At 40.1% G+C, this 22,574-nt stretch overlaps 1 protein-coding gene across 3 annotated transcripts in view; it reads right to left on the reverse strand.

The window, feature by feature from the left end:
* Positions 1-22,574, reverse strand: part of bach2b (BTB and CNC homology 1, basic leucine zipper transcription factor 2b) — an 89,670-nt gene that overhangs the window by 33,312 nt on the left and 33,784 nt on the right. For 2 of the 3 annotated variants that reach the window (XM_003456032.5, XM_013264599.3), the window contains one exon: positions 4,008-4,262. In XM_003456032.5, coding sequence (XP_003456080.2) covers positions 4,008-4,262 — 255 coding nt within the window. Of the gene's footprint in view, positions 1-4,007; positions 4,263-14,817; positions 15,333-22,574 lie in introns of those variants that run through there. The other variant, XM_019346148.2, reaches the window with a different exon arrangement.

The raw sequence follows: 22,574 nt of genomic DNA on the forward strand, positions 1-22,574 counted from the left end.
ATAATATAGGATGCGTTATCAAATGAAATAAAAAGGGAAAAATTCCCAGTGAGACTCACTCTTTGTGGCACATTAAAGACTGCATTTGAAAGATGTTACTTTCTACACTCTGTGTCACACCTGAAACACAAAGCAGCTGGTGCATCATTCAAGCACGCAATCACTTAATTACAGGGATGCTGATTTGAACACACGTGAGCCATTCTCAGCAGTCTTTCTTTGAGTTAAACAGATAAAAAAAACACAGCTCATTTTTCTTTTTCAGTAAGTGCAGGAACAAAGTCATTTGGCAGGCATTACTTTATTAATGCACGCTAGCCCCAGTGAGGAGCTGCAGCACAAGTGGGATGTGCCCCAGTTTTCACAGCACCGCATGTCTATAGGAATATGAATGTGTGACACCAATACATCAGCGAGATGCTTTTATCATGTGTTCGGCTGAAGAGCTCTGAAGTACCTCTGTTTAAAGCGACAGTGTGAGATCTGAGGTGAGGAAGAGTGAGAAGTGTTGCTGAACCTGATGAGCACAGAACCCAAGGTGGCACTGATCTCACCTCAAAGTGCTACATGCCTCTAGCATCAGCACCAGCAGCAGCTGGCAGGTGATAATTGGCAATATCAGCACTTTGTCACACCTTTCCCTGAATCTTTATCCCATAGCAGGGGTGATTCTAGGTTCAAACTTTTAGGGGGTCTCAGCTCCCAATCATAATGTCATGCATGCAGTGCCTAGTAATTAATATTCATGTCATAGGCTGTTTGCAAATGTCATCAACATGACAATGGTACCTTCAAAACCAAACCTATTTAGCTGGATGACCTATTGTAGTGTCTAAGAATAATAATTCAGAGTGAATAAGCAGAAATTTAAATCTAATCCAGCAGTTTTAGGGTGCAGCCATTAGTTATCAAATGCAAGGCAAAGACGCAGTCGTTAAAGAGGTTAATTAACTATTTGCAGCAAACCCGACAAGATGAGAAACATGCACAACAAGCTTTTGAATTCATGCAAACTCAGACTCAGCACAGAGCATGGTGTACCCTAATTTCATGAGTGAAGAACAGATTTGTAGTCCATCACAGCAATGTAGTGGCAGCCATGTTTGTAGTGAATCCTGTAAAAAGCTCCCATTCATATCAATGTGTTCTCTTCAGAATGACCAGTGGCATTTTTTAAGTGTGCTACTGGAAAACACACAAAGCTGTGAAATACATAAATACATAAAAAACGACTTTGTGAAAAATAACTTTTGTTTCTCCAGCCGACTTCACTATTTCGTGTATAATCTGTCCTTTCTTTTCCATCCTCATCACTCAACTACAAACTAGAAAATATCAAAAATATAATCTTACAATAATTATCATAAGCGCAAGTGGGCAATGCACAATCGTTGTGGGTAAAACGGAAGCCAAAGCTTTATCCTTTTTGGTGATTTTGACTACGTGTCCACTCTCGCCTGTTTCTTTTGCTCTCTCCCTTTTTTGTGCCGCCACCCAAAAATTAAATGTTACAGTGAATAAAAGACATTAACCGATCAATATCAGTTTATAGCTGAATGCAGGCTGCTGCTAGACAAATGATAGGTAACATCATTTTGACTTGCTGCCACCTGGATCTGGAGCTGTACTGTAAATAAATGCTGAAGCCCAATTTGATCAGAAAAGGAAGAGAATTTTTTAACAAACTAAAATAATAATGTACATCAGTTTCTTGGCTGGCAAATAGCGATGTCCTAGCAGAAGGTTACAATTAGCTAATAATCTCTAGTGATTTAAGCTAAACTAGCTAATGTTTTTGATGCTATTTAGAGAACAAATAAAAATACGCAGTAATATCTATGTCGCCTATGTTCTACAGCAACAGAATACAGGAAAAAAAAAGCAAAACAAACAAAATACCTGAAGAGAAAATCAGTACATGTGGCTGAGAAGTAATAAATTATTAAAACAGAAGCAGATAGATTTCAGGAGAAATTCTGGGATATTTGGTAGTACCACTGTGAAACCCGAAGGGCTGGCCAAGCCCCTAGAGAGAGCGACCAAGATGAATCCAAATCAAGTGACTACTTCTGATTTTATCTCAAAACATAAAAGAAAACTTCCCCAGACCTCTGCTTTGTCCTAACAACTTCCTTCTTTAAATGGCATAAAACAATGCTTTGTTTTTTCCTGTCTTTAAACCCAGATACAACATCTTAAAGAGTAATATCAATTTTTCCTGGAACTGCACTAGGGATCTCTATATTCCTTTCTTTGCTATTTGTCCACACGTACAGCTTCTTTACATGTTTCTGTCTTGGAGTCAGGATTGAAGTATTTTCATTGTGTTTCCTAGTGTTTTCCTTTTCCCTGTGTCTCTTGTGAATCTCTCTCTGTGGTCTAATACTGTTGGCCTATGTGCATCTACTTCCTTTTTTATTTTTGGAGTGACTTTCTTTGTGCATCACCGTTTGTTTTGCTTCCTTTAGTAATTATCTGCATCAATACAGTCGTGTCCTTTTTTACTTTCCAGGTTTCCATGTGAATATTTCTTAAGTCCTTTTTGTACTTTTTGCTTTCCTGAAGTTTTTTGCTTTTCTTCAGTAAACTTTCTTGTTGTGTTAGCATTTGTGTCCTTGATAAATCTTGACACAGCTAGCTGTTGTAGCGTGCCCGTGCTAGATGTGTGAAAGCAAATGTTGCATTGTGATAATCAAATACTTCAAATATATACTTTGTGTTGCAATTGAAATGACCTGAATTTAGACGTTAAGGTCACAGACCTCAAGCGTCTCAAAGTTTCCTGACCCTAATAAGCTGCATTTTTCTTGAGCACAACAGCTGAGCCAAGCCACAAAGATGAGATTAGCTCATCTGATCTTGATGCAAGCCCGCATCAGCTGATTCCTCAATAGGTAACAAATCTCACAAAGTATGTGCTACTTAAGCGCACATTTGCACATCTGCAAGCCACTTTGCAAGCCACGTCCACACCAATTCCATATGTCATACTGAGTCTTACTTTGGGGTGGCTGTGGCTCAGAAGGTAGAGAAGGTCATCAACTATTCAGAAGGCAGGTGGTTCAATTCCTAGGTGCTCCAGTCTGCATGCCAAAGTGTCCTTGGGCAATTGCTCCTGATACATTCATCGGAGTGACAGAAAGTATTTAGATGCTCTCCATGTATGTATGTGGAAGGGTGGGGAGGTCCTGGGACAGATTCATGTTCACAGAATAAATTATATATAATGTATTACATAGCTGGTGTGACATATTACAATATGTTTTAAATATGTAGATAACCTGCCCCACCCTAGGGTCCTTTGTAATGTATGTTTGAATTTATTTCGCTTATTTATTTAGCTTTCAGCTTCCTCCTTATGGTCTGAGGGCACTCCAAAGCAGCTCTAAGTGATCTAGATAAGCATAATTATCCACTATATACACACTACAACATCATCAAGATCAAAGAATGATTTACTGAACGAAAACAGAATCACACCTGGCCATAAATGACCCCTCCCTCTATGAAACACCGTGGTATTCCTAATGAGCCATCTCCCAGGGTGTATATTTTGTTCCTTGTTTGGATGTATTGTGCAGGTATAAGCCATATTTGAATTATAACCATAGAAAATCATCACAGTATTACCATGTAAGATTTTGTCTTTTATCAGCTTTATTGACAGAGACAGTGAAGAGATGACAGGAAAGCAGAGGGAGAGAGAGAGAGACAGAACTTGAACCCAAGCCAGCGGCTCAACACACTGAGCTAAACTGGCAACCTTCCTTGTTGATTTTTACGTGCTAAAAACACATGAGTTGTTAAGAGTTCTGTGTTTTAGCTTGAGGTGGGAGTGGATAGAAGGCATAGTCAAAGATTGTCTGCAAGTGTGCAAAAGCTATTGCTATTGTTTTTGCATTTGCGCCAGCAAGGAGTTTTTATTGTTGCATTGTCTAAAATGCAGCACCCTTTGCACCCTTGCAACCAAAACCTGTCAGGGGAAACAATACGATAGATACACTTACCTCTTCAGGAAGGCTAACAACCAAGCCATTCTCTGCCTGGCCCACCAACGCCTGGAGGAAATACTCGCTGCACGCAGCCAGCACAGCCCGATGTCCTCGGAATTCCTTGCCTTCCACCAGGACAGTCACATCACACAGGATATCCTGCTTCCGCTGGTCGTTGAGGCAGAGGAGGATATTGGTACAATGAACTGTTGACTCATACACATACATGGGGGCTTCAGACTTCTCATCCACGGACATTCCGCTCACGCCCTGGAAATAGAAGCAAAATAGAGGGGGGGTCAGCTTACAGCCAAGCCCGGCAGGCACATACCGCAGGGCTGACATCAGCCCCAGTGGTCTGCTGTAGCCAGCCTCATGACTAAATGCTGTTTCACGTGCTCACTCCTAGTTCAACATTGTTGTTGTGCATGTTTCAATACAAAATATGCATATACACCTGAAATTCACAGGTATTCGCTACATTACTGCTTGTCATGTCACATTAAAATCATATCCAGTCAATAACCAGGAAACAAAACCACACTGTACACTTTACTGCATTTACTTTTGAGGTCTACGAGTGTTTGAAATTACCCTTCCTGTGGACATCCACATGCATAACTATTTTTTATGAAGACACTGACTTACATTACACTGCACAACTAAGTGTACAACCTTCAGGTGGACTCCAAGAAAACTTGAAAAAAGTAGACTAACAGACGTTCATCTAATATTTGTACGACCAAACTGAGTAGCTCCTATGGCAAAAAGGAGCAGTTTTATTATCAGCTTTTAAAGATTATTTAACACAATGACCTAGCACCAAAATACCACTTTTCTAGTTTAACTGACTGCACGCTTTTGACTACAAGGCACATTCACAGAGTGCTTTATTCTATACAGTAACCGGGGGAGGAAAACCAACACAGTCACAGCCAAGAACTCCACACAGAAAAGCCTTGCTGTCCAAGAGGTTTGAACCCCAAACCTTTTTGCTTGTGAGATTGTACTGCTAATGATTCGGTCAAGTCGACCCAGTAAAAAAAGTTGGTTAACTCATTACCGGGGCATGCCTGTTGTCCCCCAGTCTAGTGATCTTATTTACTACTACTGGTGGTGCTCCTGTTAAAAAAACCTTAATTTATATGCCTTGGAGAGAAAAAATAAATTAAGACATTAGCAGAATATTGTTCTTAATTAGTATAAAATGCTATAACAAACAAATCAGTGAACTTTAACATAGTTCAAATGAAAATCCTGGTTCTTTCCCAGTGCTTTCAGTCTTCATTGCTAAGACTGGGTAGATAAGTCCTGACTTCATGCAATAACACAAGATACACAGTAAGACAGGATTGACTGTCTGACCCTTACAGTTCTAGTTGCCTTTAATCAAACTACCACTAATGTATTCACGCAAAGATAACCTGGAGGCAAAGTGGACAGGACAGTCATCCACTGAGCCTGGTTGGTAATCCACGCTTGGATTTACGGGAATAATTATAAGGGAAGCTTAAGGACACAGCCGGGATACTGTCAACCACAATATTTTACTATAGACATGCTTTAATATTTTACTTTAACACATGCCATATGTGTTAAAGGTACTGCGCTGAAGTGTTTTAAATGATATCTGTCTATATCTATATAACAAAGTCCAGTTTGCTCGTGTAAAAGGGGAGTCCTATGATTATGGAGTTCCACAGAGTTCTATGCTGGAACCCATTCTGTTTACATTATACATGCTTCCTTTAGGCAGACTCATTAGAAGGCATAGCATAGGTGGTGATACCTGGACCCTACAGGGGTTGCAAAAATAGTCCCAGTCGTCCATGATGTCAGATTAATATGTGCCATTACCAAAATGTGTGCTGTCTCAAGAGCATGGAGGAAATTCCAGGAAACAGACAGTTACTAGGAAAGCTCTATAGGAGAGCTAGACAGAGCCAGAATCTTCCACAGTGGGCCTTTTGGCCTATCCTATCGCATTTACATTCTTAGGTGTGTAAAAGTAAATAGTATCAAATGGGCATGGTGTTTCAGGTTTTTGCCTGACTGTCATGGCAGTAAGTCAGCCTAATTTCATATTCAGACCACAAGAAGCTGAACTCTGGGAACATCCACATGCAGCACGTGCCCCTGTGGAAACGTTTTCATGTCAAACGTTCCATTCTGGTCACTCGGCCCAGTGACGACAGACCTAGAGGTATCTTCCTTCACACACACAAAAACGGAAAAGAGGAAAAGCTATCAGACAAATGTCTAAAAAATCTGATTACAGAGAGAAATGCCTTCATGCCTCTATGTGGAACTGTACTAATTAAAGAGTAATGCATGGTGTTCGCTGCTGTAAACACTGAGATGCTTTTGACTCACAGATAAAGTGTCACAGGGCTTGTTTTTACAGAAAAGGGTAGTCAGTGGACTTTTTGCTTCTTTTTAAAAACATATATGTATAAAATATGGGAAAACACACAAACTCCTACTGTTAAAATGGCCAAATAATCATGTAAACACAGAAGGAAACTCTAAGTGCCTTACAGTTTTACATGTGAAAAAATTTTCTGCCAGAGAAAAAGTGCTAGTGGAGAAAATGAGGAAGCACAACTAGCATCCTGTAACATTAAAAATCTGCTGATGAGCACCTTCACAATGATTTTGTCTTCAATCACAAATCAGTTTTCTGAGCCTGTTGGATCTTCCCATTCTTTGGGTTATCCCATGGAAAGTGGGAAAGGTGTGGGCAGGTGTAGGTAATTTTACTAGACCTAGCAAGAAAGAATTTTTATGACTTACTCATAAAAGACCAAATAAACAATAAATCGACAAAAACTCTAATTGACTTACAGTTTTTTGAATGAAAACGCTCCCTGGAAGAGGAATTCCACAAACAACTCCTTCTAACCTTATTTATACATTTCTCCATCAACATTCTCAAAGCAGCCATCATATCTATCACTTGCTCTTTCTTGGCCTTAAACCAATAAAGGTAAATGGTAAATGGACTGGTTCTAATGTAGCACACTTCTACCCTGGTAGAGCACTCAAATCACTTTACATAACATGCCTCATTCACCCATTCATATAAGAGACCTACTCTACCTCCTGAGCTACAGCGATGCCTATGCCTATATCATCACTTCACTTCATAACTCTTTCCCACAGCGTCATGGTATGGCTCATGAATGTATGGTTTTGTAGTTACTACAGCTCTCCATATCATCCTGGATGTTGAAAACTGGTACCAGCACACAGTACCATTTCTAAAACATCCTCTCACTCGCCAAGAGTGCTATACAATCTGTTCCAAAAGAAAGCTCACTTCCCTCTTCTCCATACCTCTGCAGATATGTAGTCGGGACTACAATCTTCATCCTCTTCTTTCTCCAACTATCCATTCGCTTCCGCTTATCCTTTTCAGGGTCGCGGGGGCGCTGGAGCCTATCCCAGCTGTCATAGGGCGAGAGGCAGGGTACACCCTGGACAGGTCGCCAGTCTGCCGCAGGGCCGACAGACAACCATTCACACTCACATTCACTCGCACATTCACACCTAGTGACAATTTGGATTATCCAATTAACCTATCCCCACAAACTGCATGTCTTTGGACGGTGGGAGGAAGCCGGAGTACCCGGAGGGAACCCACGCAAACACGGGGAGAACATGCAAACTCCACACAGTACGACCCCGGCCTGATGGTGGAATTGAACTCAGGACCTTCTTGCTGTGCGGCAACAGTGCTAACCACCGTGCCACCGTGCTGTCCTTTTTCTCCAACTAGCCAACTATAATTGACTAGTTGAATTTGACGACATAAATAAAGACATAAATAAAGACATAAATAAAAGGGAGGAAGTATTGCAATTATACAAACGAGTTAGCAACTGCATGACCCGTTTTTGACCTCTGGTTTATGAAGAAACTGATTTTGCTTTCAACCATGTTTGAAAATGAGAAATGTAATCACAGCCTGGGGTTCTGGTCTTTTGTCCAAAAATGTGCAAGTAGGGACATCTGAGGACAGAATACTTGTCAATCATCTATTCTATACTTGTTTTGAAGTCTATTAGAAGTGTCTGATACAAGCAAATGCATACTGAGCATACACCACAAATAAGGGAAGTGAAAACTGTGAGCTGCCTTTGCAAGAAATCGTTGCATTAAGGTTGTTTGTGGCCTTTGTTGTGACTGAGTTGTAATAATGATTTGACTGTGGTGGTCACAGCACACAGTAAGGTGTGGCAGCTGTTCTTGTTGTTGAAGTATGTCAGTCTAGTCTGGTCCAAATGATATATAGTTATGATACTTTCACTAAACACTTCTCAGTTAGTTTTGCAGGATCATGAGCTGTCTTCCAAGAATAATGTTTCCAGATGTAGCTGCAAGGTTCAAGGCCATGTGAACATGATGTTTGCACCCTATAATTCAATTCACTTGCAGTCGGAGGAAAATGCAATGATAACACAACACAATGATACAGCATAACACACACGTTGCTGTACATGCGTGCCACACACACACACCACAAAATAGCAGGCTGCGGCAGAAGTTTGATTAGATGTGCAGATGGATGCAAAAGATTTCTTCCCTTCTACTTAGCTTAAATGTGTCAGTCACGTCTATTATATAATAGTATTGGTATTACTGCGTTCTTCTGTAACATTAGCAAATGATTATTCTGTTTATATACTACTAGCCAAAAGGTTTTTAAGGCCTGTTTAAGGCTTACTGCACCATTCTTTCCTCCGTCACACACATCAACTGTAATCTGTTCAGTAGGTCTCATGATTGTTATGGAGAAACACGGCTAAGTTGAGTAACTTTTAGCCCCTAAAGAGAAATATCACATTTGCATACACAATCAGTGAAGTGAAAAGGGAAAAACAGCAGAATGTGTGAGTCAGCTTCAGCTTGACTGTATCACATGACAGGTCTTGGTTTGGGGGCTTTAAGAATGTGGGATTGTAATGTGTGACAGTGTGCTATAATGTGCTCTATAAAGTGTTCCCCTTTCTCTCAGTGTCTCAGCAGACTAACTAACATGCAGTGTGGGTGGAAGGAAGGAGACGGACTAAGTTATGATTAGACTGAGCCCCTAGTGGTAGATGCATGTTTTTTCCTATAATAAAAAACATACTGTTCCAGAGAACACTATGATATCAGCACACTCCAGCACTTCATGTGAAACTAGCCTCTTTCCTCTTTAGCTGAGTCTCAAACCATGAAGGAGATGGGGAAAGATTATCCATTAAGCCCTAGTTTTAAAACATTCAATTCAGTTCTATTTCAATTACATTTCGTTATATAATGCCAGTTCATAACAACACAACAGTGACTTTATATTGTAAGATCTCTATTTTAGCAGGACGACAGCTCCAGACAAAGCAGAATCAGGATCAGGGAGGGGCAGTAATCTGCTACAACTGGTTGGGAGTAAGGGAAAAGAGGAGAGAGCAGAGAGAGATGGGACAAAAGGCAAACTGTAGGAGGAAGGGCCAGTTTAATAATTGCTCATGATTAAATATAGTAGTGGTATATAACAGACAGAGAGTGAAAAGAGGTAAGTGAAGAAGAAATGCTCTGCATCGTGAGAAGCCTAAGCCTATTGAGGCATAACTAATGCATGGTTCAGGATCACTAGTTATCATTAGTTATACAAGGGAATCAAGCATCTCTGATTTGTTGCCTTCTTTCTGTCTAAAACCACACACATGTTCTCACCAGCCCCATCTTATCTTAATTAAACACCTCATACTACCATATCACCCAAATTCAGTCATTTGCTCTCAGACTGCTGGCTTACTTGTAGTTCTTAGTAGTTCTTAGGGTTCTTAGGGAGACCTTGAGTTTTGAGGCCCCACTTCTATGCAACCAGCTCCCAGTATAAATTTGGGAAATAGAAACCCTGTCTACTTTCAACATTAGGCTTGAAAGTAAACAGGGTGCCCTAACTATAAGCTCTATGTGCTTTATCCTTTTTTGATAAAGCATATAGTTAGGGTTAAGTTCCTTAACTCACTATGTGTTTATACACCATTCTGCATTCAATCACTAGTTATTATTAAAGCTCTCCTCCACAGTTTATCCTGTCTTCTCCCATCAACCCCAAACGGTTGCAGCAAATGCGACCTCCCTGAGCCTGGTTCTGCTGGTGGTTACTTCCTGTTAAAAGGCAGTTTTTCCTTCCCACTGTCGCCAAGTGCTAGCTCAAATGGGGTCGTTTGATTGTTGAAGTTTCCTCTGTATGATTGTAGAGTCTTTACCTTCCCAAAGAAGGTTTAAAACTATTGTGACTGTGTAAAGGTGACTGTTGTTGTGATCTGGTGTTATATAAATAAAACTATAATGAATTGAATTGAATTAAAAACATGTCAAATTCAGTCAGTAACGGTGCCAAAACTGTACAAGGAAGGCATGGGAAATTTTTATAGTATTAAAACTTTCTGGAATTCACCTTTAAAGTTATCATAACAATTGTCAAGAACATGGAGTCAGCCCCACAGGCATGTTCATTAACACCTGCTACGAGTCTGGCAGGAGGCATAGTAGGAAGGCTTTCCCTACAGCTTAGTGTAGGAAAATCATGTCTAATAGGCCCTGAGTTGTTGTTTTCTTTCTTTTTATAAAAAATTGTGACAAAGGATGTACACAACATGACTGTGTCAGAATCCATGTGAGTCTGCACACTGTGGCGTCTTGTAGTAAATAAGATTAGTCTCAACTGCTACTGCTGCAGTCTAATAGCATTAGAGGCAGTATACTCAGAGGGAAACTAACATGAATGCTGTATCATTGTACACAATTAGTGGGGAGCACTTGAGACAGATGACTGTAATTACACTGAGGATAAACATAGTTTTAATTGGAATTATCAAATTAGGCCAAGCGACGGATGCCCCTGGAACTGTTCAAGGTGGCAAATGTCAGCAAGAAGTGTGATGATGATGTTGAGGTAAGTAGAAGCTTCTAATCCAGAGTATGACTATGTCATTAGATAGTCATACTGAGTAAAGTACAAATTAAAATTGCATTCAGGTCTTCTGGAACTCGCAACACTCATCCACATATAATGTCGTTGAATACAACATGCTGATTATTATTGTTATTATTTTAAGAAAGGCTTCACTTCCTTAAATAAAATGGTCTACTTCTCTATACCCTCAGAGAAATAGTTTCAATGTCTTAGAAGAGCACATCCATTTGGGGCGATCGTGGCTCAAGAGTTGGCAGTTCGTCTTGTAATCGGAAGGTTGCCGGTTCGAGCCCCAGCTCCAACAGTCTTGGTCGTTGTGTCCTTCAGCAAGACACTTCACCCTCTGGTGGTCAGAGGGCCCGATGGCGCCAGTGTCCGGCAGCCTCGCCTCTGTCAGTGTGGATTAAGTAAAGCGCTATACAAACACAGGCCATTTATCTGATTTTTTAATACTTAAAAGTTTAAAGTTTCCAACCTTTTGTCCTGTTTTGTCCTGTTATCATCATTGGAAAATTTTATATAAAATTTTGCATAGCTTTTAGAATCAGTTTTAGTTTTGGTGTCACATTAAAGGAGTGCCAGCCAGGTGCAGTTAGAGTGGATCTAGGATAAGACTACAAGCTAGGTTTGGGTCTCAGTTTCAGGCCAAGGCAGATGGCTAGTCTCTTTCAAGCTCCAGAGTGGCCAACCTGCGGACCACTTGATTGATTACAACAAAGCCTATGACTGAATGCCTCACACATGGATCCTGAAATACTTAGAACTATACAAACTCAACAGAACCCTAAGAGCCTTCATTGGGAATTCAATGGGGATAAGGAGAACAAGCCTAGAGGCCGACTTCAAGCCAATTGCACAAGTTACCATTGAGTGCAGGATTTTACAAGGAGATGCTCTTTCCCTACTGAACCCCCTTTGCCAGATCATTAGCATGACTAGCTATGGATACTGCCTCTTCTACATGGATGGCATCAAGCCAGGAGTGAACAATACATCAGTTTTGCTGATCATTCAATGCTGAATGGGAAGAACAACACCTATGCCCTGCCAGTCATCAGATACCTTGCTGGGATAATAAAGATGTAAAAGCCACTGACATCAAGACAAGAAAGTTCCTCACCTGGTGGGTTTCATCTCAAGTCCAAGACCCTTAGACTACAAGCATGCCAAGGGCTGGTGAGTATCAGAACCACTACCCAGGATGAAAGATAAAAGATCCATGAATACATCAGGAAGATGGCCACAACTAATCATGTGGTTAGTGAATACCTCAGGCAGCACAAACCGGATGATGAATAGGAGCAAGAAGAGGAACCATCATAGAAGGACAGGCCCCTGCATGGCATGTATGGCCAGAAGATAGATGAAGTGGCTGATATTGAACAATCGTACCAATGACTGGACAACGCTGGACTGAGGCTGCTACTGAGACAATCTAGCACATAACAGTGGGGTGCAAGATGGTAGCAGGCAGGGCATACATGGAACTCTATAACCAAGCAGCTGACATATTGGGTCCCAAGGCCCAAAAGACAGTGTTTATATGTATTAAAAAAAATCAAGCCACAATCTCGCTGTTCACAAGCCACAGAAATGCTGAGATTTTCCTCCACTTTAAATCTTTTTATGAAAGCAAAGGGGCTTAATTAGGATCTCACTACAGTAAAGTATGTTGCAGGTCTGTCCTGCGATGTCCAGGGTGTAACTGCGATGAAAGTAAATAGGTGGTCATGGATGAATAGATGAAACAGTAGGCTACGCATGATGAGATTAGAGAGAGCCGTTGATCATCTAAAATAAAAGACTCTGCATCTGACCAACTGGACTTTTGTGTGGATGCGCCTGGAATAAACACTTAAAGTGTGTAATGAGATTAAGATAAGAAGAAGTGCACCATAAAGGAAACTCCGTGCTCTTTCAAACAAAGCCCAAATCTCTGGGATTGAACGATTAGGTGAAAGACTATAGTTCCAATATGAGTCATGTGAGGCCAACTTATTTTGGCCTTAACAGATAGCTTCCTATGTGACATCACAATGTGCTTGTCCATCCAAAAACTCTGACTTGAAGGCTGCAATTTGTGTAGTAGTTAAATGAAACCTTTAAACACAGATTCAACATGCTGCCTTGATCACAATGGTCTGTGTTACTATTATGTTCTAACTTCAGTAGGGCTAATCTATGAATTGATAAAACTCTCTGACCTCTATGGCTCATGGCCTGTTGCATAACCCGTTGAATGCCATTAAATTCCAGAAATAGTTCAAGAAAAAGTGCAAATTTATAATTACTCATTCTGTCTTTGAGCTGTTAGTGTCACAGACAAAACATGCTATCTTATGTACTCACAGTAGTGTCTAAACATTTTCAGTTGCACTCTCAGTATTCAGCCAACACTGTTAAATCACAACGTGGAGAGCTTTGCAAGCAAACTGCAACACAGGAAGGAACTGAGCATTTAAATGCAAATCCAATTTTTCTTCACACCTTCAAGAAAGACGGATGATTTTAAACAGAACGTCCTCTGCATTTTTCATTTGAACACCAACATAAAATCATCCCAGAAGTGAATTCCTTCCATTAAGACTATGAATTGAGATTCTTGCCAAACAGTTTTTTTTGGGGCTTTCCACTGTTACCACAGAAAGTTCACAAACATCCATGCCTGAGGCTTTTCATTCTCCATGGTACTGATAAACCAAATGGCTTTTTATAAGGTCACTAGGCTGCTGATATCGATCCTGAGATAATATATGCAGGACAGCCATGTCTGAGACATTCTGCTGATACATACAAATACTGAGGTATGTGGAAGCATGTGGAAGCATAATCAGAAAGAAAGACACTTTGCCCTGTTTCCTCAAAGCTCAGATGTTTAACAAAGCTGTTTGTGAAATGAATTGATACAACCAAGACAAAAACTGTGGTATTTTGCAAATATAATAATAATGTGTAATTGTATAACTCTATTAGCAGCGTCCTCCTGAAATGCGCCAACAACATGAGATTAACATCCTCATCTCTGTCCTTAATGCTCTCTGGTCGCTATGGTAACGCGTAAATACTTCTTTCAAAATAAGACACACAACTACAACACGGGAAAAGACCCAGGGAAACTGAGTTAACGATAAAAACCCTGAAAACCATAAATTTCATATACATTTCAAAAAATTTCCCAACCCAAGCTCTGTGTCATTTTGAAGTGTGCTTGCTGTTGAAACTGATTATAAACTACAGACCACAAACCTGCAGCAGTCTGCAAACAGCCTTACTAACACCGTGACTCTTATCTCTCAGTTTTGGAAAGGTCCTGACAGTGACCTTAGCCACATCACTGAAAAAAATGACCTTTAAAAGGTCAATACTGTGGAGCCTGAGCTGAATGGAAATCATCAAAGATAATGAGAAGAATCTGATAAGAAGGTCAGCATCTAAATAGAAAGTGCACTGACATCGAGAAAATATTATGAGTGAAAGCTTGAAACATTTGTCTGCTGCATAAAGGCATCTAAACTGATGATTAACTGTGTTAGCCACAGGTTTTCTAAACATATTCTAGACTCGTCTTCAAATACTCTGTGACATTTTGGTTTTATATCACATAAGAATCAAGAAGCTATTTACAGTTGTATTCCACTACAATTGGTCTCGAAAAAATCTGCTCAACAAAGTCGTGTCAAGCGACAGAGAATATTATCCAGAGTTATGGCTGCATTTCACCAAAATACAGCAACTTTCACTGAAGCAAACAATTCCATAAGAGTTTACTTACTTCTTCTGTCGTCTTTTCATTCAACACAAAGACAGAAAAACAGATAATATTCATAACAATAAAGTGGTGCCAGCTGGCATTACCTCAGAAAGACATCAGCATACATCCAGTCATCTTGTTATTCCACTCTTTGCTCTGACAACTTTGTCAAGTCTCTCACTGTGTGTTACCAACAGAATCTGAGCCTATCAATGTTTGTGGGAGGTGAGTATGACTGAGCAAGTGAGCTATGCGTAAGTGTGTGTGCGTGTGACAGTTGTGTATGTGTTTGTGTGATGGCATGCTAGAATATTTTTGGACTCTGCCTGCTTAAATGCAGCTTGCATGAATCATGACTTCCCACATAGTAGGTCAGTGAGTGGGGTGAGTCATATTGCTGTCTTATATGGTAACACACTGCACATGTGATAGCAGCGCTGGGGTTATCTATAGACTCAGCTTACTGCCTCAAATGTCTGAAGCAGAACTGCTGCGTCTCAAACCTAATCCCAAATCTAATCCTTTCTTTTATTGTCAACATTTCTGAATTCCACTTTTGAGCAGTTGCCAGGTATTTTGGTGTGACTCGGACCCATTCTGGTTTCCAGAGGCACAGCTTTATCCTTAAATCTGACAACTGCACAACAAGCACAACAGTTGCCACAGAGCATATACAGTATATGCACTAAATCTAGAAAGAATATTGCGTCTTATGACGATGACAAGGTACACCTGCGCACCCAAAAAATCTGCTTGTCTTAACCTCTTCCTGTGTAATTGAGAAAAACAACAAGGAAACAAGTTTGCAGACTGCTTGCAAGTAACTGATGATGGAATAAAACACCCAAAAAGTGCAGAAAAGAAAAGCAGCCTGTGAGAGATTGGATTAGAGCATGTGCAGAGCTTTCCAACATACATTTTGAGAAGGAGCAGATGTGCTAATTATGCCAGTGATTGTCAGGAAAAGTGATTGCCCAGAACCAGACTATGTTCTGTATTACTAAATGAGCCCAGAAGAACAGATAGAGTAAACAGAAGTGGACGGGCTACATGATACAATCAATTCTATGCGTGCACAAAGACAAAAAATTCAACTGTCAGGTTCACAAAGACTCATGCGCAAAACCCTCATGGAAATAAAAGCAAGTGGAAAGTCTCCCCACAGGAAAGAGTTGACACAGATGCTTCGCCCACGTCAAAACCTTCAAAAGCCATGGCTGGATGCATGTGTATGTGTACGTGGGTGTGTGTACATGTGTGAGTGGGCTAGAGGGCACAAGCATGCTGAGATAGCAGAGAAAAAGCATTTTTTCACACATTGCTCTTGCATGTGTGACATCTCGAGCTTTAAGAATACACATAATAAATGTTCAGCACAGGAAAAAATGTGCAAAACTAAAGCGATACAATGCAAATATCCAGCTGAGATCTGAGGGGTGAAGAGATGAAAGACACCATGTTAATCATGTGACTGATCACTAATATCCTGCTCAGTGAGCACAAAGAGATGTCCGACATTGCTAAAAAGGAGCTGGACACCATATTCCTTCTTGATTATCTAATTTGTGGTGTTGTCTTGCTTTTGCAAGTTCTGAGTACTGAGAAAAGACCACAGGTAAGCGTGGGAGTAGTCCCCACCCAACTCATCCATTCACTCAGTGCATTTGTTTCAAAATCATTTTGCAGGTTTTGTATTCATCCAAATTCTTGTCCAGAGCATTAATTCAAAGCATTATAATTCTGACTTCTTTCAGTCCAGTCCATTTCCAGTCTCACAGAAATAAATCGCTGTGTTTTAAAGGCAATCTTTAAAGCAGCTAATAAAGTCCATCTTTTAGCATTTCTGCTCTGACGTCCAGCGGCTCCATAAGACAATTCTACTTATTCCAGTGATCTGAGCTTGTGCCACCAGTTTTTCTGCCAACAGATATATGATGCACATAACTGCAGTGATGTAACCATGGTGTTAAGACTAACTGGTCTGAATTGTCCACATTAGGAGGCTGCAGAGATTTTGGACTTGTGCACATCAATCAGGAAGCCCTCATTTTTGAGTTCTGTAATAAATGTTTGTCTTTTTTTCTTCTTTTTCAAAACTGTCAGAAGTCAAAACCCAAATTGAAAGTAAAACTCAGTCCATTGTACAGCAAGGCTTATATAAACAATCAAAGGTCCAACACAGCTAGCCTCCATATGATTTGGAAAAAGTCATATTTGTGTCACATGAAGACATTACACCCCAGACTATCTTCTAACCATTTTCCATAATTCAAAGTGACATTTCAGACAGAACAATAGTGTGGAGATTCTTATTAGCTTGTGCTTACTTCTTCACCTTTGACACACCTACTTCTATGTTATTGGGGTGATCCCTACAAATCTGCTGAACAACCACTGCTGTCAGTTTTCTCTGCCTGCAGTAAAGTGAGTGTGGGGGGAGGCTGCAACACATTCACACACCCACCCGACGATTGGCCATACCAGGTTAGATGACCTCTGCAGTTTAGTGTGGGAGAGCTAATTTGGGAGGTGATGTTATCCTGAAAACATATGCGCACAAACACACGCGTGCACACGCGCCTTCATGTGCACACACAAATAAAATTACCACAATACCGCTTACACGCAGCTTCTCTGTTGGTAGAAGAGATTCGTTTTTTTCTCAGTATGTCTACACAAGAGGTTCATTCTGACTTGAACAGCAAACCACCACTCTTGGTTAGTAAACTAGCTACTTTTTCTAATACTTGTGGTGCTAAATAGGTTCACGGACGCACGTCTGAAAGTTGACTTACTTAATTTTCTTTAGTGGGCTGTGTGCATACCGATATATTGCGTTTCCTTTAGGTCTATCTCTGATGCTGATTTTAGATTCTTTTAATCACACGAGTCATGGAAAATGGAATTGGAATTCATTTTCTTGTACAAAAGGAAATGGTACCTTTTAGATAGATAGATCCTGGATTCACTAAATTACTTGATTAAGTTTAGGATGCGATCATAGTTTAGCATAGCAACTCCCCCATATTCTTGGTGTACTGAAAAGCAGCTGCAGTGGGAAAACAAGAACTTAAAGGCAAAGATTGATTATAAATGTATTTGTGAGTAGTATAAAAACTAGAAGAAAAAAAAAACATTTTCCTTAAAATGTATAAAATAAAGCTTTGTTGTATGGAAATGTATTTTTTAGGAGACGGGGCTCTAATATAATACACAGAATCTTTTCAGTGTTATATGAAAATGAAAAAACTGGATACTTGGCTGTAATAAAAATACGTGTAAAATACCTTTGTGGGAAACTCTTGATGCACTCACAAGTGCTTTTCCTCTTTTTGTTTTCACTTTTAAATGTTAACACGACTCCATCTGAGTAATCACCATGTGCTAATAGTAGTCTGTCAGAAAACATACTGTGATATTGATGCCATTGTACTGAATGGAAATGCATTGTAATATATTATAGTATCAATCAGATTGTAGCGCACACAGACACTATAGTGCTGTGAAAGTATACTTTTCTCAGTCTTCATATGCAGCATGTATCTGTGGTTTCTGTAACCGCTGATCATATTTCACAGCAATCAGTGATGCTTGGCTGTCTGAATCATATGCAAGAATTTGCAGGTTTCACACAAAGCAATCATTAGTCAGCTGATTTGAACGAGTTAAGCTAAGGCATCTCTAAACATGACTGAAAAGTGATGCTGCTGCAGAATGACTCAAAATGTACTACTTTAGCCTGTGCATGCCAAGTAATATCTAGTAGATACCACTAACAATACAGTACACACACACACACACACATATGTACATATATATATATATATGTGTGTGTGCAGTTAGGCAAGTGCAGAGGTGTAACACAGTTCAGCCAGAACTGTCAAAATACGCCAACTCAAGTCCCGATTCCCTCACATCTAATGCTATGGCACAGACTGAAAGGTTATGGTTTGAAGTGTGCGCAGATGTGACACAGAGTGCGGTTTAGTGGCTTTTGGGCAGCAGTATCGATGACTCATACTGAGAAGAGAAAGCAGTGCTTATTGATTAGACCCCTTTGCACAACCAAGCACCACAAGTCACAGTGGAAATAGTCACAGGCTGGAGGAACTGTATCTCCAGCCTACTGTGCGTGTGTGTGATGTTTGAGGTGTTATTTGGTTTTCATCATTTGGTTATGAAATGAAAAAGGGAGATATTGGCAACACAGAGTTATAGATATATCTCTAAATCATGGAAATAAGCATAGCCCGTGTATGTGCAGTTGTGCCTGTGATGTTGTCTGTGTGATAGAGACATTTGCACATTTCAGACCGTTCGTAACAAACAGGAGGTAAAGCAGTGGCCTCAGTCGTACACCTGTTCCAGAGCAATTACTGTGTTGGTACCCAACCTGTGATTTGTCTGCACAGAGGTGGCCCAGCTGTGTCATGGCGCCATTAGAGCAATCTGTTAAAGCACACTGTGGCAATCTGACTGCTAATATTTGCTGTGCACTTTCACATTATGTTAGTACACAGTGTGGGTATAGAAAACTGACTGCTACAGTGCCCTTTTTCATACAATCGCATAGCATTCAATAAAAAAAGCCTCTTTAATAAGACAATGTAGACGTAATCACAATCCATTATCTGAAAATAATCTATACAAACAATTATGAATTAATTATGAATTAATGAACCACGAAAAATTGTTAGAAAGTAACAGACTACTGTGTGATTTCAGCTGACACAGTTTTTGTTTCTAATTTTGTTTTTATGAAATGACATATTGAAAGCTTTGTTTGAGCTCTTACGAAGAGAGATGTGTGTCAAGTCATTGAATTTTCCACAGGTGGACAACAAGTTATTGCAATATCTGACAGATGGGCAATAGGAACAGGAAGCGTCTGAACTCAGTTTTAAGTGTCATGGCAAAGGTCGCAAATACTTAAATACATGTCATATTTTCTAGTTTTTAAAAAACTAAATTTGCATAATTTCACTTTGTCATTATGGGGTATTATGTAGAATATTTTAATCCATTTTGGGATAAGGATGTAAAATGACAAAACCCGGAACAAGTGAAGTGTGAGTTTTGGGATGCACTGTATGTGGCCTTATAGAAGCAGCAGCAGGCTAGATAACTTGGTTATAGTCTTTGCTCTGCAAAGATCTGTTTTAATCTCTATAACTATGGATTTCTGCTTCATTAAACAGGGCTTTGTAACAAGTTCAAGGAGAAGAATCACTGGCTGCAAAAGCAGGCAGGTGTATTACTCGGGCAGCACCTGAGTTCACTACAACAGTGTACGCCCTGTCCACAGCACAGGCACTGATGGCATATGGGTTGCACAATAAGTGTGATTGATTTTTCCATCATGGCTTGAAAGTACTTGTTAAAAGAACCACATCCAGAGGAAACAGCAGAGCTGTGTGCTTTCACACATTGATCGTCTTCTGCTGTAATATATATATATATGACGCACTTTTGTTCTCCAGTATAACATAATGCACCCATACAGCCCCAATGACTCTGCAGCTTGTGAGGGTAAATAAGCCAGTGCTATGTCATTTGTTAGTGTTAGTTTTAAAGCTGAGAGCAGCAAGGCTGACTGATGAATATGATGTCAAGCTTTGAGTTCACATCTCCACCTGTCAACACATCCCTATAAAAACAAACACAAAACCATATAATAAAAGACATATCTCCTGATACGAGAAAACACTTTTCTGGCTGTAAATATTCCTTTCACTTAGATATTAATATAATTAATATATATATGATATTAATGTCATACTATATAGCATTTTGCATTGGAATGGTGACTATAGTGTTTCTAAACTAATGACCAATGGCTCTAAAATAGGTAGCCAGCTAAAGTTAGCTTCAATTAACTTTAACAATCATTTCAATTTCAGTTCAATTTAGTTTTATTTATACAGTGCCAAATCACAACAACAGTTGCCTCAAAGTGCTTTATATTGTAAGATAGACCCTACAATAATACATACAGAGAAAAACCCAACAATTATATGACCCCCTATGAGTAAGCACTTTGGTGACAGTGGGAAGGAAAAACTCCCTTTTAACAGGAAGAAACCTCTGGCAGAACCAGGCTGCTTTCAACCAGTGTATGAGGTGCTATTCTCCAAAATATATACGGTGTGTAAAACATCACCAAAGTGGAGCTCTGGTAGGAATTCTGGTGTTTGCGGTGCTTAAAGTACTGCAGTGTGCGCTGCCACAAATGATAGTGAGGATGATTTCAAGTATGATCACATATTTTTGTTTTCTTCTTTTAAGAGATAAGGGCTTAAACATATTCAGTTTAATGGAGTGTCCAGTACTGGAGGAGTTGTTTTGCCCTTTAGAATGTGCAGCTTTTAAGCTAACATCCTATGTGGCATTTGTGGCTTCTGTGCAGATGTGCTGTGGCTGATTTGTGCAATATTTTGTTATAGTGGTGCTTTTTCAGTCTGAGACAGTTCTGGGTTAAATGACTCATGATTTAAATTCACATTAAATGACACACATTACACATTAAGTCCACCAGCTTTACATTTAAATCTCTATTTAAGGCTGTTCCGTTTCTCAGTAGTCACTCAGAAATACTGAAACGTACTGTCCTCCATCTTAAAGGTCACCTTCTGCTGCCACTCCCACTCAGCCTGAAGTCAAGTGCAGAGCAAACACTACACTGACTGATGGAGTAGGAAAGCTTTCCTCCCAGATCAGCCCAGTTGAACCTCTGGGGAAGAAAATGCAGACGCAAGCTGCTGCTATTTGTGGATGAGAGACAGCGCTGGCTAAAATGACATGTTGGACCACGGTCTGCGGGAGGAGGTTAGCTTTTCTAGTGGCACACAGTTCTTGGAAGGCATGATTGATGCACATCTCTGCTCGACCGTCTTAATCGTTTTAGCCTGTCTGTGGCTGTGTGGCCACAGTGTCCATGGCCTGTGAGAAGGCCACTCTTAAGCTCCAAATGGGGCTAAATGGCCCTTCTTTATTCTGCTGCTGTTTCCTGACTGAGGTCAGCCTCTCTCCACACCGCAAATTACTCCCTAAAAAGCTGGCAGACAGGGCTGTGCAGAAATTGCCATTTATTTGTTTATAGGTTAAGCTGTGCACTAAGACCCCTATAGTAAAGGCTATTTTTAGCTGCCTAATCCTTCAATAGATTTATAATCACTCAGGCTGACCAAACAGAGAAAATAAACACAAACATGTAGACTGGGTTTGTAACTGGCCTGCCATCGTTTTTGCACTGCTGCTTTTATTTAAGAAAAAGACCCTTTGCATCACATAGACCTACTTATGAACTGCCAGATGTCAGCCTTATTGTGGAACCCGAGATAATTTATGGGATATAAATCGTGATTCTAAACAAAAAGTAACTGGGAAGAGTAGCAATGTTTGTAATGGAGAGTGCAGACTATAAAGTTTACAACTGTTTCATTTTCTCTCATTTTAAATGTATCTGTGATAGATGAAGGCAGCCGAAACCATCCAGTAAAGAACTTAAATACTACTGATTACTGATACCTTGAGGCACAATGATTGAAATGCGAAATAGTGATGTCATCAGTCAACTCTTAACCTTTTTCAGCCTGGGAGTCCCTACGACAGGGCCAGACCAAAAAGTACTTTATTGCATCTGCAGGCCACTAGCAAGACAGATATCTACCCTAATGATCTACTCTTTTTGGATGGATGAGCAGGTCAGAAGAAAGAAGACAGCTCAAGTCTCACTGGAACTAAAAAGAGGTCATTCATTGGTTCGTGCAGCACACTTTACGGCAAGGTGCCACTTGAAAATGACAAAACCAAACTGTTTGTTGAAGAGATTCTGCACTCACAGTCCCTGATACCAACTCTT

The sequence above is a fragment of the Oreochromis niloticus genome, linkage group LG15 (assembly GCF_001858045.2).
Source record: "Oreochromis niloticus isolate F11D_XX linkage group LG15, O_niloticus_UMD_NMBU, whole genome shotgun sequence".
NCBI lineage: Eukaryota > Metazoa > Chordata > Actinopteri > Cichliformes > Cichlidae > Oreochromis > Oreochromis niloticus.